General features: G+C 41.4%; 1 protein-coding gene across 2 annotated transcripts in view; it reads right to left on the bottom strand.

The window, feature by feature from the left end:
- The window catches only part of LOC118426464 (splicing factor, suppressor of white-apricot homolog), a 40787-nt gene continuing 27624 nt past the window's right edge, over positions 1 to 13163 (bottom strand). For both annotated transcript variants that reach the window (XM_035835885.1, XM_035835886.1), the window contains 11 exons: positions 10143 to 10380; positions 9544 to 9781; positions 7080 to 7186; positions 6341 to 6587; positions 5540 to 5874; positions 5042 to 5284; positions 4526 to 4719; positions 3918 to 4069; positions 3044 to 3238; positions 2266 to 2353; positions 1 to 1830 (listed from right to left, as the gene is read on the bottom strand). In XM_035835885.1, the coding sequence (XP_035691778.1) occupies positions 1777 to 1830; positions 2266 to 2353; positions 3044 to 3238; positions 3918 to 4069; positions 4526 to 4719; positions 5042 to 5284; positions 5540 to 5874; positions 6341 to 6587; positions 7080 to 7186; positions 9544 to 9781; positions 10143 to 10380 (2091 nt within the window). In that variant the 3' untranslated portion in view covers positions 1 to 1776. The remainder of the gene's footprint in view (positions 1831 to 2265; positions 2354 to 3043; positions 3239 to 3917; positions 4070 to 4525; positions 4720 to 5041; positions 5285 to 5539; positions 5875 to 6340; positions 6588 to 7079; positions 7187 to 9543; positions 9782 to 10142; positions 10381 to 13163) is intronic.

Below are 13163 nucleotides of genomic sequence, written 5' to 3'. Positions count from 1 at the left end.
ACAGTGCAGAATTGTTTTTCACTGATCAAGTTGACTGAACATACTGTAGATTAACATTTTACTGAATAAAAGTATTAGGGATTCTGCATTATGAGTGCTCTATCACTTAGAAAATTAGACCCTCAGTCTGATATGTTTTGGTAACATCACCGTAATCTAAAACCCTCCCCTTAGAGGTGCACATTACTAAGGACCTTTTCAGCAGTTGTTATTCATTTACTTTCTTTTACTTCATTACATTCATTGTAAATAGGTGGCAAGGACCTGTTCACACATACATTGCATCTACATGCGTGATGTTTTTCACTGAAATAGTGCTGAACAAAAGTAATCACAGCAAACAAACTATGACTGGGTGAACTTTCAGTACAAGGACACATGTTAATGATATAAGTTAGTTACTGTTGAGAATTTTTTTTTTGCTTCTATTTTTCTTCTGCACTGTCATGGATTTGTTAGCAATAGCAGGAATACAGGCAAGTTGAGGCAAACCGTTCTGCTAACAAACAAATGTAATGTAATTTATGAACCTGTCAATATCAGGCAGGGAGAGGGGGAGGAGAACCACATGATAAGCACCACCGCTTTGGGGTCAATTAGTCAATCTTTGGCTCATCAAGTATTCTGAGGTAGTTTCAACACTGCACAAGTGGATCTCATTCGGGCCATACCAATCTAGAGTCCGGTTTTCAAGTCGCATATTACACCTTCCATATGGATCTAAAAGTTCTTTTGTTGTCATTTCAGATACGATAATGAAGTTCCTTGGTACCCACACCCTCTCGTTCATATGTCTGCACTGACAGATGTATTGATACGGATTTCAATAAATGTGTTCCCATCATACTTTAAAAAGAAAAAAATGGGGGAGGGGGGCACAATGAGACTACTGTATGTTTAACTGTCTTACTCTATTATAGTCTATATACATGTGTTTAAAAAAGATCAGCTCCCATTGCATATATTCCCACCCTGACATGTGTTGTGCCCCAACCTTACCCGTTTTTTTTCCTTTTAAGGATAGCTCTTTAAGTTGAACATAAAAAAAGTGTTTGACTATCTGTGGAAGGATACAACAGGCCACACCAATTTATCTCTGTGTTTCCTTGACATTTTGAAGTATAGTAGAAGGCAAGATGCCAAATGAATAAGCTGTAAGGAAAATTTTTACCTGACTAAAACTGTGTGCATCAAGGCATAGACCTGCCAAAATTGTCTGGAAACTTTGTGCCATTTGACCAGAGACCTATCACATAGCTCCCCAGTTTCATACTTGGAAATGTTACATAAACCTAGACATGTGAATGAAAAAAAAGAGATAAACATAACCTAACATCTCAAATAAGAATGGCATGAAGAACAGAAAGGGCTGAAAGTGTAACCTAGCTTTAGACTGAATAGAAGACCCCACCTACAGTGCAGTAATAACTGGTGTTGTGCATGGCCACAATTTCAAATGTAGTAAAACTTATCCATCGTTAGTAAAAACTCATAGAAACACCATAAAATGTTTCCTCTGTTCCAGCCTTACATTTTGTACAATCACTCAACTCTGTTGCACCATTACAACACAGCATTACTGCACTGTATAGCAGGCAGCATGTGATTAATGTCTATATTCAGTCCATGGCACTTGGTAACAAAATTCAGAAATGGAAATGAGAAGCAGAAGAGGCCTTGTTCCTTGTGGTTGCTATGCGTGGAGCGGTGACAGCAGTTCCTGAGATGTTGAAGAGCGAGTGATGGACAGCTATGTTCAGGTGCAATGGGCGACTGTTATGACGGAGGCTTGCTGGCTGCTAACATTGCACGTATCTTCGCCCTGAGATCCTGAATGAAAAATATAAAAAATCTCAACAACAACACATGTACAGATAAGGTCTTTAGATCTGTAATTAAGTCAGCATTACACTTGACTTTTTTTTTTTTTCAATTGGACATTCTTAAACTTGTCTTCATCTTATCAAAATACAAATTCATATTTTTTTGTTAAGCTTGTACTCATGGTCACTGAAGAAAGGTACCGGATGCTCCTTCAAACTTCTGAGACCATTTCCAAAATCTATCCAGTTGCTTGAGTGACTCTTGTCTTGTGTATTATCTGGATGTCTAACCTTCATTGATGTTACAAAGTACTACAAAATACTTGCAATAAAGTACTACATTGTAATTACAAATGGGTACGATCACCACATAATGATGCATAGATAGAAGTACTATTACATCTAACAATATATCACTGTTTTAAAATCAATGTGTCCTTACATCACTAACTTGAACGGAAGTACTAGCTCCATTCCCGTTTCCTGTTGGCAGACCTTGCGCAGAAGGAACCTTGGGGCTTGCTGTGGAACTGTAAAAGGCATGGACAAGGTTACTACATTTGTATGATCAAAATTTCATACCAAGGATATAAAACTGTGTTCTCCAAGCTAGAGTCTACATTGGTTGAATATTATTGGGAAAGCCAGAAGGATTAGTTTAAAGGCATCACTGTATATTCACCCTTCACATTGTCCACTCACACACTCAACAGAACTGTCCACATCTTAAGACTTGGAGAAGTATTCACATCATCCACATCCATCAAAATTTATTCAAATTATGGAGCAATATTATCAGAACTTTTCTCTCAAAGATGAGGCTTACCTTTTCAAGGTTGTTTGAATGCTTGTTAGGATGATGTTTATTCCTATTCTTTTAAAGATTGTTTTAATGCAAGGATTTCCATAAAATATTCCTCCAACTGTGTAACGACTTCTGTTGGTGCTTCTATTACTGTAAATGCATTTAAGTTTGCGGGGATTTAATTTTGCAGTAGCAGGAAAAGGGACTTTTCGCTGTGGATTTAAGTTCGCGATAAAACCATAGACTGCAGTCTAATACCATAATAGAAAAATGTTCGCGGTGGTTTTTTTTTAAAGTTCGCTGTGAAGTGGTCAACGCGAAAACTGCGACCACTAATCCAACGCGAACATGTCTGCATTTACAGTATATGACTGTGTAGCATGTTTGTTTGACATCAGTCACAAGACTTTCTCACCTTTCTTCTCTATCACTAAAGATGGGGCTCTCAGACCTGGTCGGCCTGGCTGTGTTGATTTCCTTCCATTTGGGAGATCTTGACCGTGACCTTGTCTTCTGCTTGACCTTGGGTAAGTCCCTGAGTCTGTATTCTGGTGTGGAACTCCTCTGTCTCTTGCGATGAGGGGACTTGGATCTGGATCTGGATCGAGACCTAGAGGATGAGAGCGTATATCAATCGAATCTAATGTCACGGTATGACATGCCTCATACCCAAGTCTATGAGATTCTTCTTTGGCGCATAGACTGAATACATACCTGTACCTTCAAATAACTTTGTATACAATAACATGCCATACATAACTAGCCTGAATTAACAGTACAATCCTATTCCAAATAACCACTTAACACAGTTTAGCTTTCATTAATTTCCTTTCCCAAACCACACAGTTGACACACAATGATCTTGAGGCAAGTTAAGAACCAAGGTGTGAATATGTCCAGAAAAGTAAAAATGTTCATCACTGTCAAACTGACAATACATGTCAAGAAATGACATACGATGAAAGACCAACAATTGCCCATTTGATGATAAATGAATTTATGTCATGCCTGGGCCGCAATAACGTTTGATACAGGTGTTCCGGACCAAGTGTGATAAAAAGCCGTATCACACAGGCTTTCATTGAATAATTCAAACGTACTCTGTCCACACCAAATGCGGCGAGGTAAAAAATTTGAATACCTGATTCGGACGTGGGAATTGCTGCTGTAACAGTTTTTGTTCGAGTTCGGACGGAGGGCCATCTGACCCGGGGTAGGGCTTGGACCAAGGGTGATGTGGAATACACCGTGATGTCTTCTATATATCCTAAATGTTTGGTAAATCTCACCTATATTTCTTCCTGCTACTGCCACTACTGGAAACTTTGTAGGCACTAGGTGGTGACCGTGATGGTTTGTTGTGAGGAGAGAGGGACCTGGAGTGGGGCGACATCGTTCCCTGTCCCGCTGCAGCCTCCTCAGATAACACCTCTGCATAAGCCTGGCAAAGAGAAACAACAATCAGAGATGGCAGACATCAACCCCTTAACCATACTGCTTAGCTTGTAATCATCCAGTCCAACAAACTAAATAGCAAACTAGCAGTGCTGAGGCAGGGCAACACTCCATTGTGCATATTGGAAATCTCAGGGGACACACACACACACAGACACTTTTTCAGACAAACACACACACACATGAATGCTCACTCACACACACACACACACACACACACACATAAATGCTCTCACACACACAAAACACACATGCTCGCTCACACACAAATACACGCACAAACACATGCACCTTCATACACGCTCACACACTCAAACACAAACTTGCTCACACAATGACATACACCCTTGCTCACACATACACACTTGCTCACACACACACACTTGCTCACACATACACACAAGATAAGCTAGGAGACATTTCTAGAAGGGACTACTGTTACCTGTGCAGCCAACTCCTCTTCTGTAGTGGCTGTGCCTGGAGCTTTACTGACAGTTGCTGATGGGGTAGTTTTGAGCATGCTAATAAACAGGGCGGCCCGTCTCTTCCGTTCTTGCTGTAGTTGCCGCTCTCGATTGGTCGCTGCAAGTTTCTCTCGTGCAGCCACTGCCAGCTTTTTCTCAAGCCTCTCTTTGGCTGTGGACATAAAATGGCAGAATGTTGTTGCTAAAGTAATGTTTGATGATAAGACACGCCTTTTTATGGGCAGAATCTGTCTTGGCAGAATCTGACACCAAATATTGTAGTTACAGAGAGGTCATCAAAATTGCACATCCTTCTATAAAGTAGGAACAGCTTTAACACACTCAATAATAATAATTGAATTTCAAACAGAAAAGGTGTACTAGATATATGAACCTTACACTGGTTCCTACAGCAACTACAAATTACATGTAGTTGGAGCATCCATGCCTTTACTCTGATTGAAGATGCAGACAAGACAGTGTGATAACTGTACCTTCCTTGGCTGCCACCTCCTCTGGAGTAAGCTGAGGTCTGATTGGTCTGTCTTCTGCCAGTTCCTCCTGAGGCACCTCGTCCTGCTGTAGTCTGGTGGCCTCCAGCGGCACGCACGCCGCCTCCATCTCAGCAAACTCGTCTGCGTAGTCATCGTCGCTGTCGTCGGCTGGGAGGGCACTTTTGGACTCCAGGGGCACCGTCTCGGGCTCCTTGGCTTTTATTGAGAAACTAACAGGACCAACTGCAGCAAACAGGGAAGGAAGATCAGCCAGTGTTACTCAATGGCATGGACCGCACATCTACCAGTCATGTACAAAATTATAGTTCAGCAAAATGGTTAGGGCAGGATTTGACCCTCAAACCCTTTGGTCCAGAAGTGAAATTGCCAACAAGCTACTACAATTATGTCCGGACAACTGTTGAAAAGGGCACTATCCATCTTAAATGGGTACCTAATTTGCTATCTATTGTTATTAAGGAATAAGGTCACACATACTCTTTCCTTTGGTTGCTGCAGCCAGTGTGGTCCTTTCTGTTGTCATGGTGGTGACCCCGTCCTCCGTCACAGTTTTTTTGGACATAGTGACAGGGATGTTCTCCCCTGCCAACTCCTGTCTATACAGGAGCTTCTTGAATTCATAGTAGGGATTGTGGACATGCCATGGAAGCAGGAACTCGAATCTGGGGTCATTCTTAGCGCGAACCGTCGTTTCAAACTCGTCCCCATTTTTTGCAACATACTTGGCAAGCTTGTCGATGATTGGCTGGATGTCTGGCGGAGGTGGAACGATGTTTGGGAATGTTGGAAGTGCAGAAGATTGCAGCAAAGGTCTGTGGATCGAAAGACAAAAAAAATTAATGAATGAAAGCAAAACGCAAAATAAAAGCATGCCGTATATTGCCTTCAATCATACTGTCAAGTCAAAAATTATACTTGAAATTAAAATCATTAATTAGAAAAAGCCTTTAAATCGACTTTTCTATTGTGGACGCGTTCAATCATTTAAAATGTACCTTAATATTTGGGCACAGGTTTTGGATGGATTTGAAGTCTAAATGGCAGATAAATTCAAACTCATTCAAATACAATTCAACCTCTACAACTGGATAAAAAACAGATATTTACTTCTGGATGTTTTGAGTGACATCCATCACTCTTCTTCAGTGTCACTAGAATGAACTAGCAGAACAACTCAATACAAGTACAGATAACTAGAAAAACTGGTTGAACCACTAACTCGTAGGGATCATATTCAAAAGTCACTCAAAATCATGTTAGCATAGAGAGCAAACTTACTCCTCTTTTACTGTGCCAGCAGAAGTGACCACAGAGCCCCCTGTCCCTGGTCTGGTGTCCTCCCCAGGGGGTGGGGGAGGAGGGGGCAGCAGGCTGGCGGCACAAGTCAGCGGCATCCCGGGAGGGGGAGGCAGGGGGAAGGGGGTGGTGGTGACTGGCTCCACTCCGGGGGGAGGGGGTGGTGCATAGCTCGCATCGGGGTGGAAAGCCAGGAAAGGTGGAGGGGGAGGGGGTGGTGGTGGAATACCTGAAAATGAGGAATGCATCAACTTTTGTGAATTTGAAGAATTGAAACACTCCGAAGAGATAACAGCAATAAACAAATTATTTTCTTAGGCTTAATCTCTGCCATCAAGCAATTTTGTCAAAATTTTCTTTCAATTATACATGTACACTTGTTTTACAACTCTTCAATCTTATACTTCCTCCTCAACAATGCAAAGTTACACTTGGTATACATGTACTTTGCGCAGTGATAGCATCCACTGACACTTTGCTTCAAGTGTACTGCATACACGTAGTTATAACCTGACTAAATCGTGCTCCCAGCGGTCCAGCCAGAGTTATTGGCCAAGCTCTCGGGTCAGAGAGGGGGTCATTTGATCCCCACCAGCGAGAGATTGTGTAAACACAGTGCAAAGGCTTAAAGTACAATCTGAATTTTTGTTTGAAGAAAAACCCACTTGCCTTACATTTCCAAACTAATATTTGTTAGGTTGTTTTGTACTGAACAACTGACCTTCCACAGACATGACCCCAGGGGGAGGGGGAGGGGGAACCATCAGGCCCATTGGTCCTTGGTAGGCTGGAGCTTCTGCTGAACTGTGCGAGGTAGTAGCTGGAGGCCTGAGGAAGAACAACAGCATCAGTTATCACTAATATCATCACAGTACAGTGCAGATTAAACCCTCTGCTACCCTCGTACTTTAAATGTTACCTCCATGAAAAATTGAGGTATTGTTTTAGATGTGTCTTGGTGAGTGTCTGAAGTAGCTAGAGGCTTGGGGAAGAGCAACAGCTGCAGTCCTCATTACAGTACAGTACAGTACAGAACAGGTAAATCGTCTACTTTAAATTAGTTACTTCCATGGAAAAGGAGGTATTGTTTTAAGTGTGTCTCTGTGTGTGTGTAGTAGTCTGAAGCCTGGGGAAGAGGAACAGCTACAGTCATTATCACAGCACAGTATCAGTAAACCACCTGTCGTAAGATTTTACTTTAGTTCCCCCCCTTGGAAAATGCAGGTACATTCATTGCTGCTATCTAGATGTGTTTGTGTGAGGGTATCTATGTTTTACAGATTCTGCACACTTTCGCCAGTATTATTAATAATAATTACAATTTAAGTGCTATAAGTCATCTAAGTGGTAGATGATGGGAATTTCATACTTGTGGCATGTCTAAGTTAGTGAAAGGTGTACATAACCATGCATTACCATGTGAATATGGAAGTATTTGCATGACTAGGATATTTCATGGAAGTTTGAGGTCTCTGAAGTCTTGTTGATGGATGTACTCACAGCATGAAGAAGGTTGAACAAACCTGGGCTTACATCTATAACATTCTCGCTGCATTTGAAGTCTCCTTTCCTAATCTGCTATGACATTATTGGGGTATTTCTTCATGGGTAGCGCTTTGGAATGCTTTTAGGTATCGTTTTGAGGAATACCACTAGATACTCTTACTCCAAAAGAATTGTGAAAACGTGGTGCTATAGGTGTCAAGTCACATATATCACCAAATATATTTCGTACACATGTCGACATCAATGCCTAAGAAAAATCTTCCACAGTTCGATACATGTTCTTGACAATATAATAAGAGAAAAAATACCTGCTTTGGATTACCATATGTTTCAAGGGATTCAAACAATTACAATGTAGTATCACTAGTAGCACAAAAGCTTTCTAAACAACTTTTCTGTCTTTCAATTTTCACTGTTGTTGATTTGACCTAAAACCCTGGTCTTACATTACATTAGGCTAGTGTCCGACAATAACACTGCCAGTTGTTTGTGTATGACTGTGACCCCATTCCATTCTCCCTAATATACAACATGAACAACATACTGTCAAATTTGACTAACGACCTAGCAGCATACAAGTCACTCTGACGCCTGCCTCCTCATTTTTGCTGACAGCCCTAAACGCTTTCTGCTGCAGTAGTGATTTACTATGACCAGACTGCCCTCTACCTCAACCACAACCACCAATCTGCTTGGGAAAACACTTTCCATTCTTGATACACATGTAGTTAATCATTCCTTCTTCAACACAGTACATAGTTGTTGCTTTCGTTCTACATGTATGACAGCAATTTTAGACATGGCATTGAAACTGACTTAAAGGGACATAATGTAGAAATATGGCACCAAAATTTCAAATGTTTTGAACTTGAAAATCTCCATTCAGATTGACATTTGCAACTTATTTCTAACTTATCTGCGTCATTTTATCACATTTCTAGTGCTAATTAACGACGTCAAAATAAGCTGCGACCAAATTCACTTACTCCGGGTAGCCTACCGGAATAAGCCGACCGTAGATTTCCGAATCGACCGTTGCGGTCGCAGATCTTCGGAGCTTAGCGGGGACTTTCAACAAACCTCAGTAACGATTCGAGCGAACCACCGAATGCGTTCTAGAGCGCACTTTGGCTCGCCGGCGAGTTGAATAAAATGGCGGACGACTCAAGCGGCGGAGGGAAGTGCACATATTTCGAGACATCCTCACGGCTCAACAAAGTCGTATCCATACGTTGTAAATATTGCTGTGCAGTGTAATAAGGTAGACGCAACTCATAATGTAGAGAAATGACCGAAAACAGTGACTTTATTTTTACATTATGTCCCTTTAAGGTAATGTTGAACTAGTACTAGTTTAGCACATTAAAAACCTGATCTTGGAGTGTTGATATGTACAGTATATACAGGTTCATGACACCAGAGACATGGTATTTGCTAGCACACTGAACTGTCTGGGAATCATGGCTTAACAGCCTGCACTGTATAAGGAATTCACAACCCTTATCAGGCATGTAAGGTCAAGGATTCGAACTGTTGACCTCTCGGTCAAGAGGCAGGGTGACTAATCACTGGACTTTGCACACTACTCAACAGGGCAACTTTATGACAAGGGCTTGTGTTGCTATTCTTCAATCAAAGCATAAGACAATTGACTCATGAAAGTCCTTGGTAGAACTTACAAGTGTTGTGACTGTCCCGTCAGATGTGAAGCAGCAGCAGTCGAGGCGGACAGCGGACCTGTTCCTCTGTATCCCGTGGCTATCGTCTTCGTCGTGCTGGCCAGTGGTCGCGTTCTCTTTGGAGCAAACAAGCTGGGATGCAGGTATCCGCTGCCGTCTAAGTCATCTTCCTCGTCACTGTCATCAGTCATGTCCTGGCCAGGGCGTGACTCTTTCGTTGCTGTGGCAACCGGGGATTCTGAAAGTGAAACATCATAGAGCTGCTTGTGGATCAAGTGATAATGTCTGATTTACTATCAGTATTGTCTTCACAAAAACTGAAATACAGGAAAGATTAAATGTATCAGTCTTCTTAATGAGGTGGCTGTTAGTGTATAATTATCATCAAATGCACACATTTTGAAAGGCATTCGTATAGAATCTGCAACTTCTAACAATAGCTATATCATGTCATTGTTTGCATGTTTTGAGTGTGTTTTTTTCCTTCACTCCTTGGCAGAGCATGTTCAAAAAGTCTTAATTCTTAAAGGAAAAATGACAGCCTACAGTGCATGACATTGCTGGTCCCTCCTCTATAATACATACAATGAAAGTCTCACCTCTATTTGGCTCCTTATTTTCTTTGGTTTCTTCACTCTTCTTTGGAGTATATTTGCCATCCTTGATCATCTTGACCATGTGCTTGTAGTAGGGGTTCAGGTAGTGATCAAAAGTCAAGAAGTCAAACTGAGAATTCCCATGCTGCTTTGCCTTCAGCACGATCTCCATCTGCGTCCCTTGGGAACTGATGAAGGTTGCCGTCCTCTCGATAATCTGGTGCATTTTTACTGTAGCTGGCTGGAATGGAGAGAGACAAAAAAGAAAACCCGTTGAATTTGTGCGACACTGGAAGTTTGATTCCCTTTGTTACACATTTCGATGTACAAAACATGTAATGATGTACATGTACAAAATATATAATAATATATATACAGGCCATGCTCTAGTGTGTGATGGTCCAAATCATTCTGACTGGAGTTGGTGATTTATTACATGACAACCTCTGTTTCGCTTTGGCCATACAAATTTTACATCATTCATCAGGATGGGAGATCTGGCGCATCCCCGTTTTGTATCAGCCAAGGAAAGGGTGTATCACCTTGCAAGGGGCAGTATATCCCTGACAGAGCGTAAGGATCACTGATATACATGAGATCCTAATCTGAGTCTCTGCAAACTGAGACTCCAATCAGGAAGCTAAGATTGGATTAGGGTGGTCTCCCAGTTCATAAGTCCTAACCTTCAGGTCAATCCATTGATCTTAAGTAAAATGAATCAAAGTTGAAAAGTTCTGACTTTCCTTTAAGGGAATATCTTCAAATGAACTCTGATCGAGATTTGTACCAGCAGAATTGCTGATCTACTGGCAGTCTCTACCCGAAGAATCAGTAGCCGGATCTGGGTCTCTGTCAACCTTTTAAATGAGATGTTGGCATATGAGGCTTGATACATGTATTTGGAAAATTATGCTATTCAGCTTTCAAGTGAGCATTGTTACAAATTACAGTTTGTCAGGGTAGGAGCTGGTGAGTGGCAAGTCTTTGTTGCTGAGTAACTGAGCACTGAGTGATTTTGCACAGCCACATCGACTTCTTGTGAAGCCTATTACAGCAATTGGGTCAAGGATGCCATTCATTTGCAGGAAAACCACATGTGATTATTGAATACTGCCCTTGCAGCTAAACTGCTTAAAGTTCTTAAGTGCTGTCAGGACTCTCCTATTCACTAAGATTAGTACAATTTTTCAATAAGGAAACATAGCAGAGAGAAGAATTTAGATACAAAGAAAAGAAACTATAACCTTCCACTGATGAAACAGCCTCTTGCCACCAACTTTGCATTACTAAGGGGTTAATCTGCAGGGACAAGGATCAGTAACTTTTAATCAACAGGTCTATCACTCAATGTGTTGGACAATCTTTAGATGGCAGCCGCTTATCTTCCAGCGAATTTCAGCGGCAGCCGTCACCAATCGCTGCCATCAGGAGCTCATATTGATTAATGGTAACAAGGCACGTACAGGAAGTGCAGGGACGCTATTTGGGGCAGATGGAACAAACCAATCAATACGGACTACATATTTAATGACCAGTGCCGCACTTTTATCAATATCTCGGGTATGAGTCCCATTATTTCTACTGCGTAACAGGCAAAGTGCACAGTCGACATTCGCGCACACAACTGATGGGACCTGTAGCTTTCCATTTGTAACCAAAGAGATGCTCCAAATAAGATTAATCACCTCTTACCAGGCAGTTGAGATGGGCAATTATCATGTCGCTGTCTATATCTAAGTCAATGCCTAACTTTGTCAGCAAACTTCAGATTCAGAATGTTCATTGATTTTTTTAATGTTTACTGTAACGTGAGGTTTGCTGTGGCTAGAATATTACATTCCCATGGAGTTTCTTCAATCTACTAAGCACAATCTACTAGTAATGTTTAGTACTCAAAGCATATTGCTTGTAATCAGTCTTACTAATTTAATTGTTCAGTAGCTCCATGTAGTGTCAACTGCTAAGAATGTGTAGGCTCAGTCTCTACCCTTTCCAGCATCAAATTGTGCCTGACCAAAACTTTGGACAAGAGCTTCAATTGAATTGTTCTCCTTCATGCTTCCATGCATTTATTCCTAAAGCCCATTGTGTACGGAACTCTAATTAAACAACAGTTGACACCACATTTTCTGTCAATTTTTCAAGCTGAGAAATCTATCACTTGTGCTATGATCAATACTTTAGACTCCCTACCCAGCAATTGAGAAAACGTGAGAGGAAAATTTTCGGCCCTTGATTACAGAAATCTGTATTCTGCTAAGAAGATTACGGTAAGCCATTTGTCAGACTTGCTTGCAGAATACCAAGTTGTCAATATTCGATATACAGGCTGCATGATGATACTGCTGGCCAAGATTTTGCAACCGCACACTTTGATAGTCCACTGGTAGCAATTATTGTACCACGGTGAATTTGTCTCCACTATAATAAAAGTACTGTATGGCTTCTCTGTGGTGAGGTGCATGTAGGGTAAGCCTTTTGCCATCATATTTGCATTGAACCTTGAACGTGGAGATCTTCAGAGATGCCTTCACGGGTCGCAATGGATCCTTCTTCTCCACTCAGCCTTATCCTCCATGAGCGAGCGAAGCTCTGCTGTGGTGATGTTACTGATTTGCATTAGGAGAAGGTTATAAGGCTAACCAGCAATGTGCCTTAAGTTAGTCACATATAACTCACACACACTATCCCGTTTAGTGACTCCGTGGTTCCCTGTCTTGCAGAGGATGGACGTGTCAAGACTTAGTCATTTTATAATATAAATCCCTGTACAAAGCAGCCGCATGAGTTACTGTAAATGACTCGTGTTTAAAGTGATTTAGCTTCGCAGTAAAGAGAACATGGTGTATTCCAGTGGTTTTTGATAGCGCCATAGTAATCACATACTGCTACAGTACGTAATGGAAAGATCTGCGCCTTTACAGAAACCTGGTTGGAAACCGCCTACTTGTGACTAAGCAAACGTGATATAGACTGACAGAACAGTTGCCTCACAGAACACATTGTATACTAGGGAGGCCCATA

This window comes from Branchiostoma floridae, chromosome 11 (assembly GCF_000003815.2).
Source record: "Branchiostoma floridae strain S238N-H82 chromosome 11, Bfl_VNyyK, whole genome shotgun sequence".
NCBI classification, from domain to species: Eukaryota; Metazoa; Chordata; class Leptocardii; order Amphioxiformes; family Branchiostomatidae; genus Branchiostoma; species Branchiostoma floridae.
This window is presented reverse-complemented; position numbering and strand designations above follow the sequence as displayed.